The following is a 24,881-nucleotide window of genomic DNA, read 5'->3' as shown; positions in this document are numbered from 1 at the left end:
CCACTGAGCCACCGGCCAGGGCTACATAATAATGTTTATTTATTTATTTTCTTTATTGATTAAGGTATGACATATGTGTCCTTATCCCCCCACCGCCCCCCTACATGATAATTTTTTTAACCACCCACGAAGTTGATTGACTAATTCTTCTTGTCCAGAATGAGAGCAACAGACACACCGTTATTCAGCGAACCTGAGTGCAGGTACACACAGCTGGTCAGCCAGGCCCTGCCCACTTAGAGCTTCCCCTGGTGTCCGGCACAGCCTGGGAGCCATCACGACTCTGGTGGGGCCTCACAGGGGCTGCGCAGCTGCTGGGGCGGAAGTGGGCAGGGTGGGCGTGGCTGGGGGTGGGTGGCCTGAGAAGACGCAGGTGAGGAGGTGACATTGAGCTGAGACGTAATTGGTCCCCTTGAGGAAGGCAGGGAAAAGCATTGTAGTGGTGGGAACAGCCCATGCAAAGGCACTGAGTTGGGGAAGACATGTCCTTGCATCAGTGGAAGGCCTAGGGAGCCAAAGCAAGGTGACCTCTGTGACCTCAGGGGAGCCCCTGACACTCTCTGGGTTTGACGGCCGCAGCCATGGGATTGGAGAGGTGAGCTCTGCGCTCTAAGGACTCCATGCCACGGAGAGGGGCCTGCGAGGTCATCAGGATGCTGTGCGTCCCTGCAAGGGCATGGAGGGCTCCAGCTTAACCCTGCAGGAGTTCCCCACCTTCAGGCCATTGTCCAAGCATTTAGGAATCCCAGGAACAGGGTGCATTCATTTACTTCTAAGCCAGTCTTCCCCCACAGTGAGGGATGTATGTACTTCAGCATATCAATCCCTGGTTTCATAGGCATCCTTGGTTAGGATGAGATGAAGTCAAAACAAAGGTGATTTAAAGAAAAACATGAAACAGTGGTTGGGGTGGGGTGAGGATCGGGCTGCACCTGGAAGATGGCTCTCAGAGTTTCAGGAAGCGGAGTCTGAGCCCCTCGGTGTTGTGGGGGGCTCGGGCAGTGGGCACCCCGTCTCCTGAGATGGGGACAGCAGACCCTCACAGCTGCACCTTCAGGTCATTGGGAAGACCGCGAGTCAGGGCAGGTGACACCTGCATCGGAGCTGGCCCGAGCCACCCAGTGCTGGCGGGGTGATGGGTCCCCGGCTCTCAGACCTCACCCTCAGGCTGCTCTTCCCTTTTCTCGGGTGGATGGCACCTCCCAAAGTCTGAGTTCAGATTTTAGTTTTGTCCACACTGCAGGCCCCAGGGAACGGGATGGGAACTTGGACTAAAGGAAGGAAATAATGTTCCTCTTGCCCAACCCCATCTTCTCCCTGAAGTCCCTGGGTCTGTGATTCATCCTTCAGTCAGCAAGGCCCCCCACCACCACCCCCGGGAGCCGCAGCCCCACCCCGGGAGCCGCAGCCCCAGGCCTTCTGGTTCTGGTGGGAGTTGGTCACCTGTCCTCCCAGCCCACTGTCCTCAGGCAGAGGCCATGCCTGGTGCCCCTCTGTGCCTGGGGCACAGCAGATGCTGAGAAAAGGCGCTATTGGTGGGAATCCACTGAGGAACCTCGTTTGCACTGCTGCTCCCTGAAGGGGCTGAGTTGGTTCTGCTCCCCAGGGACACCCCCACACACTTGCTTAGCACCTGACACATAGTAGGTGCTCAGTCAGTAATTGTGAACAAGTTAAATAACTTTGCTGTCATTACCTGTTTGTCCACCGCTGCTGGACTTCAAGCTCCGACAGGTGGGCGGCTCTGGTCCCCTGCAGCTGGCGTGGGCAGTGCTTGCACACACGGGTGCCCCGCAGGCCCTCTGTGGCCCAGGCTTCACGGCCGGCTCTGTCTGCGTCTTTTAGAGAGAGAGTCCGAGAATCACATAGGCTTGTACTTGGAAACTGTGGGCGAGTTTTCTGGACACTTAGAGGAAAGAGGGGGAGCGTGGGCAAGTTGCTGAGTGCTGTGCTAGGGCTGGAGGTGGGAGGGCTCTCCCGAGGAGGAACTGAGCTTTGCTGGGGTCTGTGAGGGGGGCCAGGTCCTCCTCCTCCCTGGTCACCTGGTGGACTCTCCGGAAGCATAAGCTGGGGAGCACAGGGAAGCTCTGGGCAGCAGAGGCAGTCTGGGAGCAGAGAGTGCTCAAGGAGTGTTTAACTGATAATAGGAACCGAGGAAAGTGCCCCAGGGCGTTGGGCAGAGAGAAGCGGTTCTAGCCGGTTAATTAAGGAGCATTTGGTGGAGGGCAGAGTGGGCAGTGGGGGCCAGCTGAGAGAAGGGTATCATGCCAGGCTTGCTGCTCAGGTGCGATACTTGGCAGCTTGGTCAGTGAGAAAGCTTAGGGTTCCCAAACAGGGGGCCCCGGGGACCAGGCCCTCTTACCCCACCTCCTGGGCCTCCCTGTGTCTTCTGGAGGCCCCGCCCTGACTCACCTGGCTGTTTGTGTCTGTGCAGCGCTCGAGAAGAAGGCTGGCCGGCAGGGTCGGGAGGAGCTCATCAAGAAGGGGCTGCTCGAGATGGTGGAGCAGGGTAAGTGGGGGGCAGGGTGGGTGGGGAGAGGGTAAGTGGGGAGCAGGGCGGGTGAGGACAGGGTAAGTGGGGGACAGGGCAGGTGGGGGGCAGGGTAAGTGGGGGCACGGTAAGTGGGCCAGGGTAAGTGGGCAGCGCTGAGCCCAGGGACACAGAAGGGCGTCTCTCCTGGGCCCAGGAAGCCCGTCGGGTGGAGTGGAAATTGGAGAAGTCTGGCGTCCTCGTGTGGCTACTGGACCCAATGGGCTCGGTGGCTGCAGGAATTGCCGGAGCCCGGCCCATGGGCTCAGCCCCCAGGCCTCTGAGAGCTGAGGGGGAGTTGGAGGCCCCTCCCCGGGCACAGCTAAGAGCAGTCTCCTTCCCTGGGAGGCCTGGGGCTTCCCGCTGAGCAGTGCGTGGGGTTTAGCTGTGGCTCCTCCCTGGAGTGGTAGCAGTGGCTTTGTTACTTCATGGTCACATTTAATCCTTGACTCAGGCGAGTTATTTTTACTGCCACCGACCGCTGCCGCTAGCATTTATGAACCACCCTGACGGCCCGGCACGCCGGTGCTGCGCTGGGCGGGGCCCCGTATCCCTTTGGTCCTCACAGCATCCTGGCCGGTGTGTCTTCCCCGGCGTGCAGGTAAGCCATGAGGTGTCGGAGGCGGCCGCCAGGGTCACCCGTCTCTGGGCCCCGACGCCGTCAGTCCCGGCCTGGAGGTCTTCATCGTGGTAGAGTCTGTGTGGCCACCTGTGTTTGCATCTTTGAGAAACATCGGTCATTACGGATAGCACCGTTCATCCATGAGATTCCCGAGTTCCTATCTTCCTCTCTCTGTGATACCAAAAGGCACCGGACGGGAGTCCCTGGTGTCTCTGGTCCTCTGACACCCCTGGGCTCAGTGAGGGGGTTCAAAACCTCATTCTCGGGAGCTGGGCGGGCTCTCTGTCCTGACTGAAGGAGCCTGGCCTCAGTGGGGGGTTCCTATCAAAACCCCTCTCCCCCCTCATCGTCATTTCCTTAGATTCAAAGACGGAAGTGTTCTGATGATGTGTGTAGGGCAAACCCACGTGGGCACATACGTGGCGCCAGTACTCAGACTTTGCACATGAAGGAAAGCTGTGCTGACTTAGACCTGCAGGCCCCGCACTGCTGAGCGAGGACTCGGGACTGTTTTCATCTGGGTGGGACAGAGCGAGGCAGTTTGACAACAAACCTTACTTTGGATCTTGGAGAAGTGGAAAAAAAACCAGAGTTAAGGACTATTTATCATTTATACCAGTGGTCGGCAAACTGCGGCTCGCGAGCCACATGCGGCTCTTTGGCTCCATGAGTTTTTAGCAAAGGCCAGCTTAGGAGTACCCTAATTAAGTTAATAACAATGTACCTACCTATATAGTTTAAGTTTAAAAAATGTGGCTCTCAAAAGAAATTTCAATCGTTGTACTATTGATGTTTGGCTCTGTTGACTAATGAGTTTGCCGACCACTGAGTTATACCATGTGATCGCTGCGAATGAAGACTCGATACACATGTGGATTGACTCCTGGAAGGACAGAGGGAGGGGATGAGGGAGGGAAGAACGTCTGGAGGGCAGCTTGCCGCTCCTAAACACCAAGTCTGGTGACCATTTTGTTTGACGGCTGAAAACAGAGACCCGGCGGGGCGGACTGTGGCGGCAGCCAAAGTGTCGGGGTGACTGCCAGGCGGTGTTACCGCGGAGGAGGCGCTCCTGGCCTCGTGGGTGTGTCGTGTCCCCTCCCACCCCGCGCCAGCTCCATCGGGCCGGCAAACCTTTCCCACAGAGGATCCGATCGAAGAGTTTAGGCTCTGGGGCCATGGGCCCGAGGGCAACTACTGACAGCATTGAAAGGCAAAGCCAGCAGTATGTCTCAGCGTGGACATAGCTGCCAGGACAGCCTTATTTGTGGACTTTGAAATTTGAATTTTGTGTCACTCATGACTACTGTATTTCTTTCTTTTTGTTTGTTTTTCATCCTCACCTGAGTGAGAAACATTGGTGTGAGAGAGCCACATCGATTGGTTGCCTCCCACATGTACCCCCTGTCCTGGACCAGGGTCAGGGATCGAACCTGCAACCCAAATACGTGCACTTGACTGGGAATCGAACCCATGACCCTTTGGTTCACGGGCCGATGCTGTAACCACTGAGGAAACCAACCACGGCTACTATATTTCTTGTTATTTTTTCAACCACATGAAGGCAGGGAGTCCCCTCTTCACTCGGGCGTGGAGCAGGTGAGGGCTGGGCTCGGCCCAGGTGCCGGCAAGCACAGCCCGCTCTTCTTCTCGGGAGTGATTATGGAGCTTCCTCTCGGGAGTGATTATGGAGCTTCCTCTCGGGAGTGATTATGGAGCAGGAACTAGAGGGGCCTGCGACACCATCTCTTGCCTCGGGAGTTGAAACTGCATTTTTACAGCATTTCAGAGAGGGGCGCCCGCTGCCAGGGTACAGGTGGGCCCACACCATCCTCCCAGAGCGCAGAGCCTGGGGAGAAACAGCCGAGTGTTGGTAACTCGGCCCAGGAAGGGCTGTGAGAGCTGCTTTGTGAAATGCCTGCCATGTCCGAGCCACCGCTGAGGTGAGTGTGGTGAGGGGCAGGCACGTGGCCCCTCAGAAAGTGTGAGGGCACTGGCCTGCTGGTTCTCCATGCGCGGCGCACGAGGGTCACCGGGCAGCTCGGAGCTGAAGTGCTGTGGGGCGGCTGCCATGCGTCATAAACCGCCCGGTGCTGTCAGCTGAGGTCGAGGATCCACGACCCGGGAGGCAGAGGTGTCTTTACCCGGAGGAGCAGGGCCTGTGGTGGGAAGAGGCGGGCGCCCAGTGAAGGAAACTGGAGAAGGTGGGTGGGTGCAGTGAGGTCAGAAACGGGAACTGGAAGGCAGTCCAGTAGAAAATCTTGTCTTCTCTGCCCCTTCTCTCTCTCACGGCCAGAGTCAAGACAATTCGAGTCCCCAGGCAGCGGCGGGCTGGGGGACAGGCACCTCCCAGCCTCAGTGGGAGCAGGGCAGCCATGGGCGGGTGATCTGCAGCGAGCAGTCCCAGGCGCTCCCGCTGGAAGGGGCGTGGGTCAGGGAGGGAGCGGAGGCTCTCTCAGCCTTGGCGGTGCTGCCTGAGTTCTGTGTCACCTCTCCTGGCCGCAGGTGGTGACAAGGCCTGGGGACACCTCGCCCTGTTCTTTCTGTTGTCACCTGCTCAGAAAATGCCTTTTCTCACTGGGGGTGAGGTCAAGCTCAGGCCAGGCCCTGTGCATCCCTAATTCTTGCTGGTGTTGGGGTGACGGCTCCTGCTGGGTGGTAGGATTCTGTGGCATCTCCCTGAGCCCAGAATGGTGGGTGGTGAGCACCGAGGCTCCCCGAGTGGGAACCCCAAGTGGGAAGGCAGCACCCCCTCGTCTCCCTCAGGTGCAGCTATGGTGTGAGTGCCCGCCTCCCCAGGAAGCAGCTATAGTTTCCTGGGTTTGGGTTAAGGGATTGCTCATTGGCCAGCACCTGCTCCTAACCAGGAGACCATTCCTGCAGCCAGGAGCCCTGTGCTGTCACCAGGACTCCACACAAGACTGGTGCCTGAGTGGGTGACAGTGATGGAGGGGCCCTGAGAAGTCCCCACAGGCTCAGGCCACAGACCCTCCCAGAGCTGCCTGGAGCCCTTAGCAGCCCGAGACCTCATACTTGAGCTTTGAAGGCCAGGGCAAAGCCTGGGAGGGAGGACCCTCTGCCCTGCACATGCACGCATGCATATATAGGCACACACACTGCATGTGTGCATTCATACATGTACACACATGGTGTGTGTGCACGTGCGCACACGGTGTGTGCCAACATGCGGTCATACACGCTGAACATGGGCACACGGTGCGTGTACATATATGGTACACACACGCACACATGCTGCACAAACAGTGCACATGCACACACTGTGCACACACATGGTGCACACACCAGTGCACATGGACATACAGTACACACACATGACACATACGTATGGTGCACACACATGTGGCACGTACATGGGGTGCACTCACAGAGACACAAACGTGCCCCCCACATGCACATGCTACCACCCATGTACCCTCCACACATGCCCCCATGCACACCTGCCCCCACACACTTATAGGCATAAGTCAACCATGGAGTTTGCCCACACTGCAGTCACCAGCGCAACAGTGGGAGCTGACCCTGGAGCCTTGTCCAGGACACGGTTTGCCTTCCACACTCACGGGGTTGGGTGGATTTAATGATATTGTTCGCCCTGTGTGTTTGACCCCTCTGGTCCCTCTGCTCTGGCTCCCGGACGGCAGGTGACCTTCTGAACCCAGGCGGGACCACCTGTGCGGTTGTGCAACAGATGAGATGGGACTAGGTCTGTGTGGGGAGGGAGGAGGTGACCCTTTTTCTCTGTCTTCACTGCTGTGGCTGTTCTTCTCTGACACATGCTACCAGTGAGGGCAGGAGCCCGCAGGTGTCTCCATGCCAGACACTGCGTGTCTGGGTAACTGTCCTCCATCTTCCTGTTCATGTCCACATGGCATTTTTTTAAATAACAAGGAGCTTCATACTCCATCATGGGCTGTGAGAGCAAGCTGCCACCCCTGCTGTGCTCAGCGGCCGTTACCTCGGGGGACTTGGGCAGGGACAGCGGGTCTGTCTGGAATGCCAGGGCCAATGTGAGCATGTGTGTGCTCTCAGTGTGGGTGCTTGCCTGCACATATGTGTGCACATGTGCACATGTGTGTGTGCATTTATGTGCATGTGTGTGCAGACGTGTTCGTGGCATGTTCCCTCTCTCTGGCTACTCTAGATGACACAGGCTTGGCCTCGTGCTCCCCTGTGTGGCCCTCAGAAGGGAAAGGGCGGCAGTGGAAACGGGGCCGGAGAGGGCCGCCCACAGCTCCCCTACCCCAGCCAGTGTTTCCTAGCAACCGCCCTGCCACCAGGGCTATTTTGGGAACTGTAAGTTTTCATTGAACAAGATTCCGAGCTGCAGCTCAGAGCCTGCTGGGCAGGGGCAGCCGGGCCTGCCTGCTGGTGGGCAGCTCCGCTGAGTCCCACGGAGGCTGAGACGGTGGCGCCCTCCGACCAGTGTTCTGACTGGCTTGTCACTGATGTTGATGAGGAGGGAGAGGGGTCATCGTGACAACAGCACGATAGTTGTGGCAGCAAATGGCCGCGCCTTCTAAAACTCCTGTCCATGTCTGGAAGCGGTGGTGGCAGCTCACAGGAAGCACGAGGCCCAGGAGCCGGGCTGGCGATGCCGGGCGCGTCTGGGCAGCGCACCCTCGCTTGGTGCTGCTGTCGTCTCTTCCTTACAAGGCCCAACCGAGCGAGCAGGCTGGCGGCAGAGGTGGTCACGACCGTGCGTCAAGCACGACAAGGCCAGTCCCGAGAGGTGCCGAGAAACGAGTTTGAGCCGGTGACAGCAAATTTTGTCCACTAGGCCAGGGACCTGCTGGCGCTTGTCTGGGTCTCTCCCTAGGTCAGAGGTCGGTTGGCAGACTCTCGTTGTGCTCACAAACCACGGCCTGTTTTTATAAGGCCCTAAACGGAGAATGATTTTTACACTTAAAGGATTTTTTTAAAAATCAAGGAAGAAAACGCAGCATGGACCGTATGGCATATGGCCCACAGTCTGAACGACTGGCCATCTGTCCCTTTCTGGGAAAAGCTGGCTGGCCCCTGGCCTGGACCCCGGTCAGAACACTGGCTGTGCAATGTGAGCTTTCTAGTCCAAATCTGCAGACTCCCCCCGCCCTCCCCAGGAGACAGGTGTGCTGCAGAGGGGATGTGGTGAGCCGTGTCCAGCTCAAATCCCTCGTGTGCTGCACGCATGGGTCTGGCCAGTGCCCTGGGCGTGGGGCGGGCCCTGTAAGGGAGCCTGTGGTTATCACCTGGGCACGTGGGCCTAGGCCTGCTGACCAGACCATCACCACCTCCTCCCCATCAAAACTCCCGTCAGTGGCCTGTGGTGTGGCTCTGTTGGAGGATCATCCTGTGCAACAAGAGGTCGTGGGTTCCATTCCCCACCAGGGACAAACCTAGGTTTCGGGTTTGATCCCCAGTCAGGACGTGTACGGGAGGCAACCGATGGATGTATCTCTCTCACATCGATATTTCTCTCCCCCCCCCCCTCTAAAATTAACAAAAACATATCCTCAAATGAGGATTTTTTTTAAAAACCCTCATCAACAGCAATAATGGCAATTCCAGGCACGTTGCATGTATTAACTCACTTAATTCTCACACCTTCGCCGTGGAGCAGGTGGTCAGATTCCCCTCATTTTATGGCTGAGGAGACCGAGGCCAGGCACGCTGTGGGGGCACAGACAGTTCTGCCGTGGGGGTTGGGGGTGTGCGGGTAGGGTGACCGCACATGTTTTATCCGGTTGTGACACTCTAGGAGTGAAAGCGCACACGGTTGGTGGATACAAGGACGCAGGCAAAGGGGGCCCCTGACTCCAAAATCCACTTTACCCCCGGCTCCCATGCTGTGATGGGAGGGAGGCAGCCCGGAGGAAGCTCTCGAGTCCCATCGGGGCCACACCCCAGTCCCTGCCCTCACCCTGCTGCCTCCGGGCTGCGCGAACCTGCGCAGGTCACACTGCCGCTCTGCACTGTGATGGCCCGATGACTCGGCTGTGGGGACGAGGGGTCCTACAGGGACTGGGGTGTGTGTCTCAGAAGGGGCACGTTTTCAGCTGCTGAGTCTCCCAGCCTGGACTGCTACCTGGTGGCTGTGGGACCAGGACCAGTTACTCCTGAGCGCCGGACCCCTCATCAGTAAGATGTGACCCTGAAGGATCAGGGGTCAGACCCTCAAAGGCTCCACAGCTGAGCCCCAAACAAGGGGAGCCCAGGTCCTCCTCTCCTCCCTGCTAGGAGCCTGGTGTCATCCTTCTGGGACCCCTGCTCTGTGATGCCCCCAGTTCTTGGCAGCCCCCCCCCACCCCATTCCTGGGCTCATGAGACTCAGAGTGTGAGTTAAAGGGGTAAGGGTCACGGCTTATTGCTCTCTGCCTTCCTGGGGCCGCCTGGGGCCAGACAGACAGTGGGTATTGAGAAACATGTGTGTGGCGGAGACCCATGGGGCAGGGGGTGCGGAGGTGAATCTGTTCCTGTAGCCACAATGTCACCTAACGAACAACCCCAGCACCTGGGGGGCATTTGTTGTCACCTGTCGGGGTTAGCCTTGGCTGGCGGGATGGAGGCAGCTCAGCCCCGCCCCCCAGCCGCGCGTGCTCCCCCCCCTCCACCACCCCACCCCCCGCCCTACGCTAGCTAGATGTGTCCCCCAGGCGGGGCCCAGTACAAGGAGCAGCAAGCAGGAGTGAGCATCGCTTTTGAGGCCACTGTTGCGTCAAACCTGCTGGTGTCCCACTGACCAAAGCAAGCCATAGGGCAGAGCCCAGGGTTAGGGGGAGGCATCCAAAGCTGCAGATACAGGTGGGGTCACTGTCCAGTCTGCACAGGTTGAAGTGAGAGGGCACAGGCAGGTGTGCAGAGGCTGGGGGTGTCGCGATGCTCAGTGCTGCCTTAGGAAGACAGGGTGTGCACAGGGACTCCGGGGCCCGGGCAGGCATATGCCCAGCAAGGCTTTGAAGCTGCAGAGCTCTGGCCAGAGTTGCTAAGTGGTTAGAGCATCAACACCAAATGGTCGCAGGTTCGATTCCTGGTCAAGGGTACATACCTCGGTTATGGGTTCCCTCCCTGCCCCCATTTGGGGCATGCGCAGGAGGCAATCAGTTGATGTGTCTCTCTCACATCAATGTTTCTCCCTCCCTCCCTCCCTTCTACTCTCTGAAAAAAAGCAATGGAAAGAAAACAAAACCTCAGGTGAGGATTAACCAAAAAACATAGAGCATGTAGGGAGGGAGGACGGGCTAGGCTGACAGCTGCATTTCCTTGCAGATGCTGAAAGCAGAGCGGGCAGCCGAGCCACACAGAGTGAGCCGTCCACTCCCAAGCAGCAGTTTCCCGAAGATGCCCAGCCAGGATCCCCCACGGCCACCGGGACAGACCAGGCCTCCCTGGAGGAGCCGCTGTCCTCGGACACCCTCTCCGAGGACGCAGGTACCGGCTGGAGCCCATGTGGGGTTGAGCTGCTCTCAGGGTGGCCACTGGCCTGGGTGGCAACTGGGGTTCCCGGCCTGGGCCTGGGCTCCATCAGGAGCTGTCCTCGAGGCACAACCACAGCCCGGCTCGAGCTCCGCCACACTCTGCCATGTGGTTGGGTTTAAATGTTTGCCGGAGCATTTTCAAACTGTGTCCTCCCAAGTCTGGCACAGCCAGTGAATGGAAGTGCTCACGATGCTCGCAGGTGCACCCCCGTGCACCTGCCTCTGGACATCTTTGCTTCTTCACTGGGAACTTCAGGAACATTTTCCCCAAGGAGCCAATGTCCAGTGGGAGCAACTTCGTTGAGCCCAAGACCATAGGGCAGATCGGAGGTGGAGGGGCCCACAGCATCCTCCACAGAGCCTGCCTCTGTCAGGGACAGGACTTCAGTGCCCGCCGCGTGGTGAAGCCCAGCATGCCGGGCTCCTCCAGAGGGGAGGTGCTTCTCGCCACTTCTCCGCCAGGCGTGCTTGTGGCACTGCTCCAAGCTTCACTGGTTCCCTCTGGTACAAGGGACAAATGGTGGGGCTTGTGTCAGGTGGAAGGACTCACTCAGTGTGGCAGGCACTGTGCTGATTACTGGAGATGGTGGTGGTGGCAGTAATGGCGGTGATGGTGATGGTGGTGATGGTGGTGGTGATGGTGATGGTGGTGGTGGTGGTGGTGATGGTGATGGTGATGGTAATAGTGGTGATGGTGATGGTGGTGGTGGTGGTGGTGATGGTGATGGTGATGGTGATGGTGGTGGTGGTGGTGGTGGTGGTGATGATGGTGATGGTGGCGGCGGTGGTGGTGGTGGTGGTGGTGATGGTGATGGTGATGGTGATGGTGGTGGTGGTGATGGTGGTGGTGGTGGTGGTGGTGGTGGTGGTGATGGTGGTGATGGTGGCGGTGGTGGTGGTGGTGGTGGTGATGGTGATGGAGATGGTGGTGGTGGTGATGTTGGTGGTGATGGTAATGATGATGGTGATGGTGGTGGTGGTGGTGGTGGTGGTGGTGATGGTGGTGGTGGTGGTGGTGGTGGTGATGGTGGTGATGGTGGTGGTGGTGGTGGTGGTGATGGTGGTGGTGGTGGTGGTGGTGATGGCAGTAATGGTGGTGGTGATGATCATTATTTTAATTGAATGGACTGGGTGGTTGGCAGCTGAGAAAGGAGAGACAAAGGGAATGATGGAGAAGAAGGAAAGCATGAATCCAGGAAAGATACCTGTGGGTGCTTTGAGGTGATGACCCCCTGCTCTCTGACCTCTTAGCAGTGTTTGTGGAGATGTCTCCCAGGAGACTTCGCTGTGGAGCAGGAAACCTGTTCCTTAGTAAAGCTGCAGCCGTAAACATGGCAGGTACAGTGTGAGGGCTGGAACTTCCACTGTGTCCCTGCAGTTGTGGATGTCGGAAGTCCAGGCCACGAGGACAGGCTCACCAGGGCTCCTGTGGACGGCGGGGTCTTTCGCTTCACAGCCGGGCGAGCATCTGTCCTCGGCTGCCTCCTCCTGCCCAATGGGGCTCTCCCTGTGCCTCTCCCATGGCCCCACCCACCGTGTCCCTTCAGCATTTGTAGGCACCTGCCCAGAGGGGCTGGCTGTGCCTCTCCAGTTTCACCCTGACTTGGGGAAACAATGAGTTTGGGGTCTGAAGAACTGTGGCTGGTGGGACACGCTGCAGAGGCCCTGTGGGCACCGGGTACCTGCCTTCCCTCAGGCATCAGCCTTCAGTCAGGGTGGAGGTTGGTGGGATTCCCATGGCCCCACTCAGCATTGCCTTCGGCCACTGAGCCTGCTGCTGGTGCCCGGCGCTCCGCCGTGGCAGGTCCTTTCTGCTTGTTCGGCTCTGAGGGATGTGCCGGCTCCCATCAAGGCCCGTCTAACCTCAGGCGCTCTTGCTATCCAGATGGTTTGGGGATGGATTTCAGAGCAGACTTGGTTTGTTGAGCACAAATTTGTTATTAAGAATCTTTCTGTGGGCGGGACATGCTATTGAGTCTGGGGTCATCCTCCCAAGGGGAGCTTCTGGCTTCACTTCTAGATCTGAGCCCTGCACTGGGGTTTGGAGTGTTCAGTGGGTGCGCAGCTCCCTCTGCTGGTCAGGGCAGGACAGGGCCAGCCCTGAGGCAGAGCTCTGTCTTCTAAGTCTTTTCCCCCCATACTTGAGATTTGAAGGGGTGTTAACACTTCAGTTTTGATAAGATTCCAAACTATAATGGTAGCTACACACACTCTCATAGGAGATGCAGAGGAAGATGCAGGCTGAGAGAGGAGGAGAGGCAAGCCCCTCGGTCAGGTCAGGCACTCCCGGGTCTGCGCGGTGAGCAGAGACTAGGTTTGTGGAGAGGCTTTGGGGGAGGACTGAGTGTTGCTGGTGTGTGGAGTCCCAAGGCCCTCTGAGCAGAAGGGAGAGCCGCGGGACGCCTCTGTGGAGCAGTTAGAAATCAGCCCTCTGATGCAGAGCCCAGGCTGCCTCCTGCCGTGGAGGGGAGGGGCGTTTGCCTCTGCGGGTTGTGCTCCTTGGCCAGCGGGAGAGCCAGCCCCTCTATGGCAAGGTCTCCATTCCCACGAGCTTCACAAGAGAAAGGGCCTGGCCTGAGAGGCTTGCCACTTCCGACGCGGACATTGAAATAATAGAAATGCTGATGAATAATGGGACCCCTGGGACATACAGCGCATGCTCCCAGTTTCTGTGGACATTCCCTAAGGGCAGGGATCCCGCCCCGTCCGCTGCACGTGCTTTCAGCACCGCGGACAGCACCCTGCCCCAGCCTGCCTGCCTGAGGAGGTCTGATGGATGGGGGGAAGGGGGGATGGGAGGATGGGTGGGCCCACTCTGATTTTAGGGTCCACTCTGAAAGGTTGTTCCCGGATGTTAGTATCCTCAGGTGGTTGTAAAAGCGAAACAGCCAGGGCCTTGCACAGGCCTGGGCACCTGGGGTCGGAGGTGGGGACTGGAGGCTGCCTCTCACATCAGAGAGGGAGGGAGGGAGGGAGGGAGGGGTGTGGGGACAGTAGATTTGTGTGTGAGACAGGATTGCCCCTGTCTGATGGCCTCAGTTTCCCCTGTAAACCTGGAGGTGAGGCTGCATGGCAGGAGAAAGGTGGGAAACGGAGCAGGAAAAAGCCAGGAAAGGTGTGAAGCAGAGTGACTGAGGGTAGAGGCTGTGCTGAGTGCGGGGTTGGGGGGCAGGTCCTGAGGCGGCTGGGGCTGGGCCTTCTGTGGCACCTCGGCAGGGGTGGGATCATGGAGGCTCCATCCAGAGGTGGGGCTTTTCCAGATTTAAATGGAAAGGAAGTCAGGCAGAGGACCTGGGGGTGTGGGTGAGATCCTTGCTGTGGTGGATGGTGGAAATTGAGCTGGATGGAGAGAGTGGAAGGGGGAGGGTTGATGGGTTTGGAGAAAGCAGGGGAGTATGGCACTCAAGGGAGTTGGGGGGCCCTTCCTGGGGGAGCCTGGACATGCAGGTAGAAGAAGAGGATGGGCGGGGTCTGGGCAGGCTGACCTTTCCCATCACTCACCTGGCTGGTGTGCCAGGGGGCAGGGCTGCTGAAAACCACCTGAGAAGTCAGTAGCTGCTAAATTTGAGCGTATGCGATGTGAAGGCACACGTCATCTCTTTTATTATTATTATTATTTATTTATTTATTTTTAACTATATTTTTATTGATTTCAGAGAGGAAGGGAGAGGGAAAGAGCGATAGAAACATCAATGATGAGAGAGAATCAGTGATTGGCTGCCTCCTGCACATCCCCTACTGGGGATGGAGCCCACAACCCTGGGCATGTGCCCTTGACTGGAATCGAACCTGGGACCCTTCACTCTGCAGGCCAACACTCTATCTATTGAGCAAAACCAGCTAGGGCATGTCATCTCTTGTTTAAATATCACAGCTGTCTTGTGAGGGACCCCTGTTGTTAGTTCGATGTCATGGAAGTTCGACGTGCGGGTAAATGAGGCACAAAGAAGTTTAGTGACTGACCTAAAGTCACAGAGGAAGTGCAGGGGCCAGCTGGAGCCCAGGTGTGTCTGATCCCAAAACCTGTGATTGTGGACAACGCCCCCCCCCCCCCCCCCCCCGCCCCCTGCTTTCCCCAGGCCAGGTAGGAGCTTTGGCACCACCCAGTGAGTGAAAAGGGAACTGAACCACTCGCTCGTGAAATGATCTCCTCCTCCTCTCTGCTTCTGACAGCTCTATTGATAGGTGAACTCACAGGAGGTCAAGTGTGTCTGTGAAGTGGCCCCTGTGGATTCTGCTCCGTGCCGCGGTGTCCCCCGCCCCTGCTGCCCTTGCTCACCTTCGCCAGTCGGAGGAACCGTGGTTTGTGAACTCTCTGTTTTGTCTTTGAACCAGCCAAGACGCCCTCAGCACCCAGAGGTGAAGAAGCAGACGCCACCAGCAGCCTTCCACCCACCACGGACGAGTCCTCTCAAGCCTTAGCTGGGTCCGACTCCCTGGACAGTCCTCCCAGAACCCTGGAGAGATCCGTGGGCCAGCTCCCCAGTCCCCCGCTGCCGCCCACCCCACTGCCCAAGGCAGGCTCCAAAGCCACAAAAAATGCCACAGGTGGGTCCTAACGCATTGTCTGTCCACCCATCCATCTTCCTTCCTTCCTTCCTTCCTTCCTTCCTTCCTTCCTTCCTTCCTTCCTTCCTTCCTTCCATCCATCCTGATGGGGCTCCCTCTGGGGGCTGCTTGGGCATTTGGGCTCTGGGCAGGTCCAGGGAGCAGAGCTGGGGCAGGAGGGCTGTTCTTACTTAGTAAGGATCTCTGGTTGTCAGAAGCAGACCACTCAGGACCCCTCTAGCAAGCAGGGCAGTCCCTTTGCAGTGGTCTGAGGTCTTCAGAGTGCACGAGACACAGCTAGCCCCCAGACGAGGTCTTTCTGTCTGCCTGGGTGTCCAAGTGTCTGTCCTATGTTTCTCTCTCTTCCTCTGTCTCCCCTCCCCTTACTTCCTCTCCCCTCCCCTCCTCCTCTCTCCCCTTCCCTTCCCCTCTCTCTCAGTCTCTCTCACTGTCTCTGTTCATCTGTTTCACTGACTATCTCTCCCTCCCGTGAGCTCTGTCCTGGAAGGCAGGTTAGGGTGGTGGTCAGAGGGGGCAGCATGGCCGAGCAGAGGCCCCAAGGCCTCCCGTCTGCAGCTTTGGCCATGCCAGCTGAGTAATTCCAGGTAGTTGCGACATTTCCTCTCCAAGCTTGTGCTCTCTTGTGCCATAATCCTGGAAACAGGGATGGCACTGGCCTCGGGAAGAGCAGGCCCTTCCTAGGAGAGGATTGCTTTAGGAGCGAGTCCTGGCAGGTGGCCTTGAGGACAAAGGTGGCAGATGACAGCAGAGAGGCCAGCAGGTCTGCTCTCAGCCCTTGACCTCCACCTGTAATACGACTGCTTACCGCGTGTGGGTGCACCAGCCCAGGCACCCAAGGACCCCGAGGGCACACGGCCCCATCACAGTCCTTGAGTGGAGGAAACTGAGGCTCAGGGGCTCCGGCAGCTTGTCCAGATCCCCCAGCTAATGGAGACTTGAGCTGTTTGGGGCCAAAGCTCATACCCTTCACACGCCCGCCCACCCCCACCTCCCGCTTTCCCTCCTAGAATGTTCTTTCCTCTCACTTCACCAGATCAGTGCATCTCTGTCCCTTCTTCCAGGAGCCTGTCCTGACCACAGCCCCCAGGCAGGCGCATGGTGCCCTTGGCATTTACCCTGTTGGTTCACCTGGTATAGAGGAGCACCCGGGGCATAAATCGGACACGTCACCCAGTCACCCAGGCACCCACAGATATGGGGACTGGGACAGGAGTGGAAGGGACAGGAGGGTGGCCACAGGGCTTGGGCCGGGATCTCTCACAGCTGAGGACATTTGGGAGAGTGTCTTCATTTTCTCCAAGGTCCTTTTTCCTTTTCTTTGGGGAAATGTTGGCTTCATCCTGTGAACACTAGGTGGCAGCAGGGAGGAGAGAGGCCCCTCACCTGGGCTTACCTGGCACGGGATAGATAGCACACAAGCGCGTCCCCTGGGCGCTCTCTGGTCTGAGACACAGCAGCCCCGCCCAGGGCATCCTCACCTGCCCCAGATCCCACTTCGGACTTGCTGTGCTGGGCTTATATGGTGTTTGATATTTTTTTTTAAAAAATGGGTTGCCAACATTTAAAACATACTAAGTCTATTGAAGTATTAGGTATTAGTATGTATAAACACAGGAGAATTTTCACCTGTAGTCCAAATGTCTGGCTTTTTTTTTTTAAAGTTCATATGTGGCAGCCCCGAGTTGCAACAGCCCCCTTAAGACGGACCTGCCTCCTGTTAGCCACAGTCCCCACCCTCCCTTTGTATAAATTGCCCCCTCGATGGCCTGCATTTCATTGGCCTGGACCCTGGAGACGCATGACCTACCCCTCAGGCAAGCTTTCCCTGCCCCGGCGGGTGACAGTCCGCTCCTTGTATGGGGTCCTGTGGCCTCAACTACACCTGGGTCACCTGCCAGGGTCCAGTCCCAGCCCCCGCCACCTCCTGAAGGTGCGCGACCTGGAGTTGGCTTCTGGGCCTCGGCTTCCTCACCTGCGAGAGAGGTGGTGACAGGGCCCCGGGGCAGGGGCAGCTCGCCGGCGGCATTGCTCTGTGCGGCTCTAGTGGACTGTGGGGCACAGGCCCCGGGAGCCCAGCTACGCCGGCATTGGCGGGCTCACCCGGCAGGGACCTGCATCCCCTCTGCTCCTTGGCTCGTGTCGCCTCCCTGCCCGCGAACTTAGGTTCTCCTTGGCCTCTCACTCCCCAGGCCAGGCTGTGCTCCTCCAAGACTCCGGCGGGAAGAATACTGACCCTCCCCCCCGAGGACAGCTTCCCACGCCCACAGGGTCCCCGCATCCGACCACCATCCACCGGCCACTGCCCCCCAGCCGCGTGATCGAGGAGCTGCACCGGGCACTGGCCACCAAGCACCGTCAGGACAGGTAGGCCCTGCCTTGGCCGAGGGACCTGTGTGCCAAATCCCCTGCTGGCCAGCTTGTGGGCTGCACCTGGGAGGTCTCTGGGCTGGGCTCACTGCTCTGGGTCACCATCTTGAAGTTCTCAATCATTTTTTTTGGCAAGGAGCCGGCATTGACATTTGGCACCCAGCTCTGCAGCTGGTTTGTGGCTGGTCTTGGTCACGCTCTGTGAGGGGTCCCAGGTGGTTCCCGCGGCTCACCCTGGTCCTGATCTCCCGTGGTTTGTCGCATGTGAAGGAGAAGCAAATTGTTGGTGGGCAAAGTGGGCGATGGGCCCACCCAGGGCTTGGCGGGAGCGCCGGACACAGTGCCCTTCCCGGCTCTTGGGAGCCTTGGCCTGAGCACTTGCTGTGGGCGGTGAGGCAGGTTTTGTTACATGCACGTCTGTGCTGCTCAAAGCCCCATGTTCTCAGCGGCCACTGCCGCAGACTCAATGCCGTGTGTGCACGCCTCTGCGCTTCTTGTCCTGTGTGTTCGCGACAGAAGCCGAGGAGTCGCTCTGGTACTTGGGTCATTTCAGTGCCCAGACAAGCACCCTGCCCGTCAGCTTGGCGGCTTTTCCAGGTGAAGGGGACAGCGTCTGACCTGACCTGCCTTTCTGATTCAGTTTTCAAGGGAGGGACAGCAAAGGGTCCCCGAAGAAGCGGGTGGACGTCCGCCTGTCGCGAGCATCCAGCATGGAGCGGGCCAAGGAGCGGGAGGAGGCCTGGAGCGTGGAAGGCGCCTCGGAGGGCAAGTGGGCGGCCGCCAAGGCGTCGGAGGAAAACAAGGAGAACTTGCTGGTGAACTCGGAGCTCCAGGACGACCTGCTCCTGTACCAGGACGAAGAGGTGCTGAACGACTCCATCATCTCCGGTGAGCGGGGTCCTGCCGGTCCAGCCCCCACGAGGTCGTGTCACGGGGCACCGAGCCTGAGTTTGAGGTGGCGCTCCTGCCACAGCCCAGGAGGACAGGGCGGGGTCTGTGCCTGTGAGGATGAAGGGAGCCCCTCCAAAGACCAGCAAGGGGGTACAGACGGGCTCAGGCATCGTGACGTGAGTGAGCTGGGTTTGTTTCGATAGTGGCGTGTTCACGTGTGCGAGGAAAGATCGCTGCGCCTCGGCAGGTGGCGTTGACCGGGCACGGCGTGCACAGGTTGTGCTCAGGAGCCCGGTTGGGGAAGGGAGCAAAGTGCTAAGGGAAAGCGAGATGAGGCCTCCGGGGAGGAAGAGAGGGAGAGAGGGATTGGGTCCAGTGTCAGCAAAATGGTGTCCGTGTGACAGCCCGCGCCCTGGAAGTCCAGCTCTATCAGTCTGCACAGTGTTCAAGGTCAAGGTCATGGTGACTGCTCTGTCCTACCCTGGGGACTGGGAGCTCGGGGAGACAGCGCTGTAGACACCCTGATGGGGGGATGGGGGTGCCCAGGCCAGGGCAGGCCAGCTGAGCGGCACCGTCACTGCAGGAGGGTCCGGGTGGCCTGGCTGCAGGCCTTCCAGGTGGGTGATGGCTGTGGAGTGACGTGTCATCGTTCTTCCTGGAAGCTCCTCCTGGTGAGGTTGCAGCCGTGGATAGAGGAGGGGCTCTCGGCAGTGGGGCCAGTGGCCGGGCTCAGGGGGACCAGCCCCGCGGCCCTGGCAGGTCCGGTCTCCTCGCGTCCTCGTGACCAGCTCACCCTGGGCTCCAGGGCGGCACTGCGCATGTCCCTCAGAGCTCCAACACAGCAGCAGTTTTACACGAGTTTTTGTCATCTCACTAGGTGCCCGTCTCTCCACTAACTTATCAGTTCCTGGTCATTTCCATTCCCTGACATATGCGCCTGACGGTTGTCCGCCCAAGGGCAGTGCCTATGTGCTACCCTGGTCTTCACAGGGCCTGGGTCCAAGTTAGAGTCAGCAAGCAGCCGCTGGCTGGTGGCTCTGCATGCTGCCTGAGCATCCACGGGTCCCGGTCACTCCTCCAGCCCGTGGCCCCCGGCACCAGGTGTCTCTTTGTTGACTGGCTGACCAGGTGTCTTCAGGTCCGAGTTCGGGACCTTTGCCTCCAAACCTGGGCTGTGCCGACCCCTGAGAACGGGGACAAGGTGCCTGCAAAGTAGGGCTATTGTGGCCCAGGGAGCCCTCGTTCCGGCCGCCATGAGAAAATGAGCCGTTTCTCCAGGGCGCGTCCAACGTGAGTCTCCTGGGCTTGTCTCTTACCACCTGGTGTTTTTAAGTGAACACGGGTTCGTGGTCTGACGGATGCAGGGCGGGTCGGCCGGTTCTAGAAGCTCCGCTGTGGCTGCCACGCCCCGCTCACTGCTGCTGACTGTGCCAGCCGACCCCCAGCAGAGTCCCCGTTCACGGGGCCTTCTGTGGGCACCCGGGTCCGGGGCTCAAAGTCAAAGCTCACGCTCAGCCCTAAGAACACCGTGTCGAGGGCGGGGCCCGCTGTGCGTCAGGCCTGCTGAGATTCCTGCCATCTCACCTGAGCTCCCGGTGCCGTCCCGGCGGAACCTGGGTCCCCAAGCCCCTGCGGCCGAGCCAGCACGCAGGGTTAGCTTTGATCATGTGTCACAGCTCCCTCACCATTAGCAACGTCTGAGGCAAAACGCTTGGAGGGAAAAATTCAGTGCTGGTTATAGAAAAGTCTATAAATGAACTGCCACTGTGGGGGACGTTATGCACAGTAGGAGAGCCCCATAAACCACTCCGTGCTGCCTGGCGGGCACCAGCAAAGATCCGTGGTCATTTGCTTCTCTCGGGTCCAACCCCGTGCCCTTGTCGGGGCTGCCTCGTTGTTTGTGGGGCTCTGTGGTGCCGAAGCCGAAGGGCGCCAGGCAGCACATTCGTCTGTTATTCATCATGGGAGCTGTGCTGTTCGTTACTTCCTTCCTTACCCACTGAGCTACTGCTGCCGGAGCCCTGCAGGCATCGTCTCGTCCACTGGAATCCTCTAATCGTCAGCATCAGATGCATCACAATTTCTAGGGCTGGGGAGGCCCCATCCCAGCAGCCGGCCCTGTGAACCCACCGGACGGCGTCCTGCTTGACCAGGTTGTAGTGAGATGTACCTGTTTCAAGCGAGTGTGACCATTGGGTTTCCATGCAGGACACATACAGTGTCTTGGTCAGCGTGGAGAGGCGCGTCACGGTGTGTGTGCCTCGTGCAGTCGCCACGGCCTGCAGTGCGCACACACACTCCGCAGCATGCTTGCACACGCACATGTCCACACACACAGGTCGTCACCACCTGCAGTGCACACACGCAACTCCGGAGCACGCTTACACATGCACATGCCCGCACACACAGGTCCCCACAACCTGCAGTGCACACACACACTCCACAGCATGCTTGCACGCGCACATGCCTGCACACACAGGTCACCACAGCCTGCAGTATGCACACATAATCTGCAGCACACTTACACATGCATATGCCCGCACACGCAGTGCACACATACTCCGCAGCACACTTACACATGTACATGCACATGCCCGCGCACAGGGCACCTTTTACATGTGCAGTCAGCACCACGAAAAAGCAGCGCAGGGTGGGCATTCTCAAGATGATGTTTAAAAAGGTTTTGTTTTATGGAGCAGTTTTAGGTTCATAGCAAAATTAAGTGAAGGGTACAGAGACTTCCCGTATACCCTGTCCCAGACCCGCAGAGCCCCCCATTCTCAACACCCCCACCAATGAGCCCTCATTGGCGCATCACTATCACCTGAGCTGTGGTTTACATGAGGTTCGCTCTCGGCGTTGTACAGCCTGTGGGTCTGGACAGAGGTATCACGACGTGTCATCCATCATTGTAGCATCGTGTGGAGCATTTTCACTGCCCTAAAGCCCTGCACTCTGCCAAGTCAGCCCTCCCCCTCAGCCGCTGGCACCCACGGATCTTCTTGTGTCTCCACAGCTTTGCCTGTCCAGAATGTCACGGAGGTGGCATCGTGGCCACCTCTTTCAGATTGGCTGCTTCACTCCGTCACGGGCACTTAAGATTCCCCACGCCTGTGCATGGCTTGATCGCTCATTTCTTGTTAGCTCTGAGTAACAGTCCATTGTCTGGATGGACCACTGTTCATTTAGCCCTTCCCTTGCGGAAGGCCGTCTTGGTTGCTTCCAATGGCTGCCAGTTAGGAACAAAGCTGCTGTAACATCATGTGCAGGTTCTTCTGTGGACATCGGTTTTCAACCCCTTCGGGTAAATACGATGGAGCATGATTACTGGATTGTATGGGGAGAGTATGTATGTTTAATTTTGTAAGAAATCTTCAAACTGTCTTACAAAGTGAGTGTATCATTTTGCATTCCCACCAGCAGTGACCGAGAGCCCCGCTGCTCCCTGTCCTCGCCAGCACTTGGTGGTGTCAGCTCTGGGTTTTGGCCGTGCTGACAGGTGTGCAGTGGAATCTCATTGCACTTCCCCAACGACGTGGGACATGGAGCACCTTTTCATGGCTTGTTTGCACCTGCGTATCTCCTTTGGGAGGGGTCTGTGAAGGTTTGGGCCCATTTTTGATTGGGTTGTTTGTTTTCTTATGGTTGAATTTTAAGAGTTTGTATATATTTTGGATAACAGTCTTTTCTTTAAAATATATTTTACTGATTTTTAGAGAGGAAGGGAGAGGGAGAAGGGAGAGAGAGAAACATCGATGAGAGAGAAACATTGATAAGCTGCCTCCTGCACACCCCCTACTGGGGATCGAGCCCACAATCTGGTCATGCGCCCTAACTGGGAATTGAACCAGTGACCTCTTGGTGCATGGGCCAATTCCTAACCACTGAGCCACACTGGCCACGCTGGTTATAGTCTTTTATCAGGTATGGTATTTCTTTTGCAAATATTTTCTCCCAGTCTATGGTTTTATCTTCTAATTCTCTTGACACTGTCTATTGCAGAGGAGAAGTTTTTAATTTTAATGAAGTCCAGCTTACCAGTTCTTTCTTTCATGGCTGGCACCTTTGACAGCGTTACATAACGAGTCGCCTCCATATTCAGTCACCTAGGTTTTTTCCTTTGTTAAATTAGGAGTTTTGTAGTTTTGATTTTACATTTAGGTCTGTGATCCACTTTGTAAAGGGTATAGTCTGTGTCTAAATTTATTTTTTAAGCTGATCTGCTTCTGGTAGCTGCCTTCCCATGGAAACCACTTAAAAACTGGATGGGGTGTAGGAGCCCGCTGTTTGGGGCGTCAGACAGCAGGTCATGCGGGACTGTCCTCCATGAAAGGGAGACCCACGTGGACTGTTCTGAGGCCTGGCTGTTTTGTGGGGGTGCAGGGCGGTGGCCGCAAGCAGAGTGTGGTCTCGCCCCAATGGCAGCGTGGGCTGCGCAACAGCTGGGGTTTGTGGGACAGGGACCTGGATGGGAGGGTGTGTGCATGGGTGTTGGCCAGGCTGGGCTGTGCCTGTGTAGTCCATGGACTTGGCACCCGTGGGCGTGGCAGCTGACTGGTGATCCCAGCCCAGGCAGTGAAGACAGCCCCCTGAGCACACAGTCAGTCTCTCTTTTTTCCTTCCCGGGACCCTGCGGGAGGAAGTCTCTGAGACTTTCAAAAGGCTCTCAAGTTCAAAACTTCTCATAGCGGCACTGAAACTTTGCCTTTCCCACTCGCCTGCCTCACGAGTGCAGAGGGAGTTTCCCGGGAGCCGCGTGTGGACACAGCTGTCTCTACCAAGCCCGCTGTGACTAAGAGGTCCAGACAGTCTCTGGAAACCTCAGGAAACCCAGGCCTCAGGAGTAGCAGCGTGTTTCGGAGTAAGGATCATGCTCAAACCATGGAAGACCTGGCCTGGGAGCATGTCCAGGGTCTTCAAGGACAAGGTGAATGAACAGATGGAGGGTCTTAGCAGAGAAACAGAAACTATCAGAGAGAACCCGATGCAAATTCTAGAATTAAAAAGTATAATCTCTGAAATGAGCATTTCACAGCAGCTGAAGATGGCCCCACAGTGTCCCTGCTTGTGTGAAGACAGGAGTCGCATGCGGGGACTCCTGTGGCCAGGACAGGGCGCCATCTCTGCCGGCCTCCTCTCTCTCCTGGCACCTGTCCCTCCTCCCACTCAACGTCAGAGGCTGGCACGTGAGCCCACGTGGCCTGCGCCCACCAGGTTCCAGCGTTGCCGTTTCGGGTGGGAAACAGCTGCCTTAGCAATGGGAGGACACGCTGGCATCCTCGCCGCTACGACTTTGTGCATCTCCGTAATTATCCTTAGGGTGCGCTCCAAAGTGAGACTAATGGAGAGAAAGATAGCGAGCTCCTTTCTAACGCCAGAGCCCCTCGGCCTTGCGTTCCCATTTGTACATTATTCCTCCTCCTCCCCAGAGGGTGCCCAGGACCGGTTCTGGAAGCGGCAGCGAGCCAGGACGTGGGTGGAGCAGGGCCAGGCGTGCCCATGGAGACCTGGAAGAGGCAGCGGCCTTGGCTCGCAGTCCTGCCCGTCCCAGGGATGGGGCTGATGGAATATTCATACATGTGCCGGGAAACACGGAATGAGGACAGTCCCTATAGCTTTGGTAAAAGAGCAAAGCCAGACAGCCCCCAGATGTCCATTATCGGCGGGCTGGACCGCAAGTGATGAGGCAGCACGGCATCCACACTCCAAAAAGCGTGCCGCCGGGATCCCGAGCCCGACGCCTGAGCTCGGACGCGCTGCGGGCACGGTGTGGAGTGGGAGCCCCGGGGACAAGTGAAGTCAGGGGGGACTGTGAGCGCTGATTGAGTAGACGCAGGTCTGGAAGAATGGGCAGCTCTGGTGGTGGTTTCTGGAGGTGCGAGGGGGTGCGGGGAGGTGATCTTCCACCACAGCTGTTAGCTGTGAGCTGTTCGCAACGAGCGTGTGTCATTTCTGTGCCTGAGTGGAGAACATGCTTCTCTGAGCCAGACCTCTGCTGGGACCCAGGGCGGCTCACGTCTCCCCGAATGGCACTGTCCCTCCCCTTACTTCCCGGGCCAAGTCTCCTGGGTCCCTTTCAGCTCCGGGCCAGGCCCAGGCCCGGGGTCAAAGCGTGGCTGTGGAGGTCATCACATGGCTTCTCCTCTGACGTTTGTTGATTGGGAGAGTGACGGTGGTTGCTTTCCAAGTGCTGGGCCCCTCGCTCCCAGCGGGTCAGGGTGGGTTAGCACTTCAGCTGTCTAATTGATTTGCTGAAATTTTGTTTAGAATTTTACATCGATGTTCATAGGAGCTGTTAGTCTTTCATTTTCTTTAATTCTCTTTTCTGGTCTTGACATCCCAGAGAACTCTAGCCTGATGGCATGAGTTTTAAGTATCCCCTTTGCTTCAATGTTCTAGGATAATGTGTATAGAATTGGTGTTTACTTCT

The 24,881-nt window shown here is 57.7% G+C and overlaps 1 protein-coding gene across 1 annotated transcript in view; it reads left to right on the top strand.

Moving 5' to 3' along the window:
• PHACTR3 (phosphatase and actin regulator 3) overlaps positions 1-24,881 on the top strand; it is a gene marked incomplete at its 5' end in the record, with an annotated part of 160,218 nt that overhangs the window by 101,520 nt on the left and 33,817 nt on the right. The window contains 5 exons of the mRNA XM_079784633.1: positions 2,435-2,509; positions 10,416-10,577; positions 14,960-15,172; positions 17,383-17,557; positions 18,201-18,448. Of these exons, the coding sequence (XP_079640759.1) occupies positions 2,435-2,509; positions 10,416-10,577; positions 14,960-15,172; positions 17,383-17,557; positions 18,201-18,448 (873 nt within the window). The remainder of the gene's footprint in view (positions 1-2,434; positions 2,510-10,415; positions 10,578-14,959; positions 15,173-17,382; positions 17,558-18,200; positions 18,449-24,881) is intronic.

Source organism: Cnephaeus nilssonii (genome assembly GCF_951640355.1).
Source record: "Cnephaeus nilssonii genome assembly, chromosome: 11".
NCBI lineage: Eukaryota > Metazoa > Chordata > Mammalia > Chiroptera > Vespertilionidae > Cnephaeus > Cnephaeus nilssonii.
Note: the sequence above shows the minus strand (reverse complement) of the source record. Positions and strands in the feature narration are given on the sequence as shown.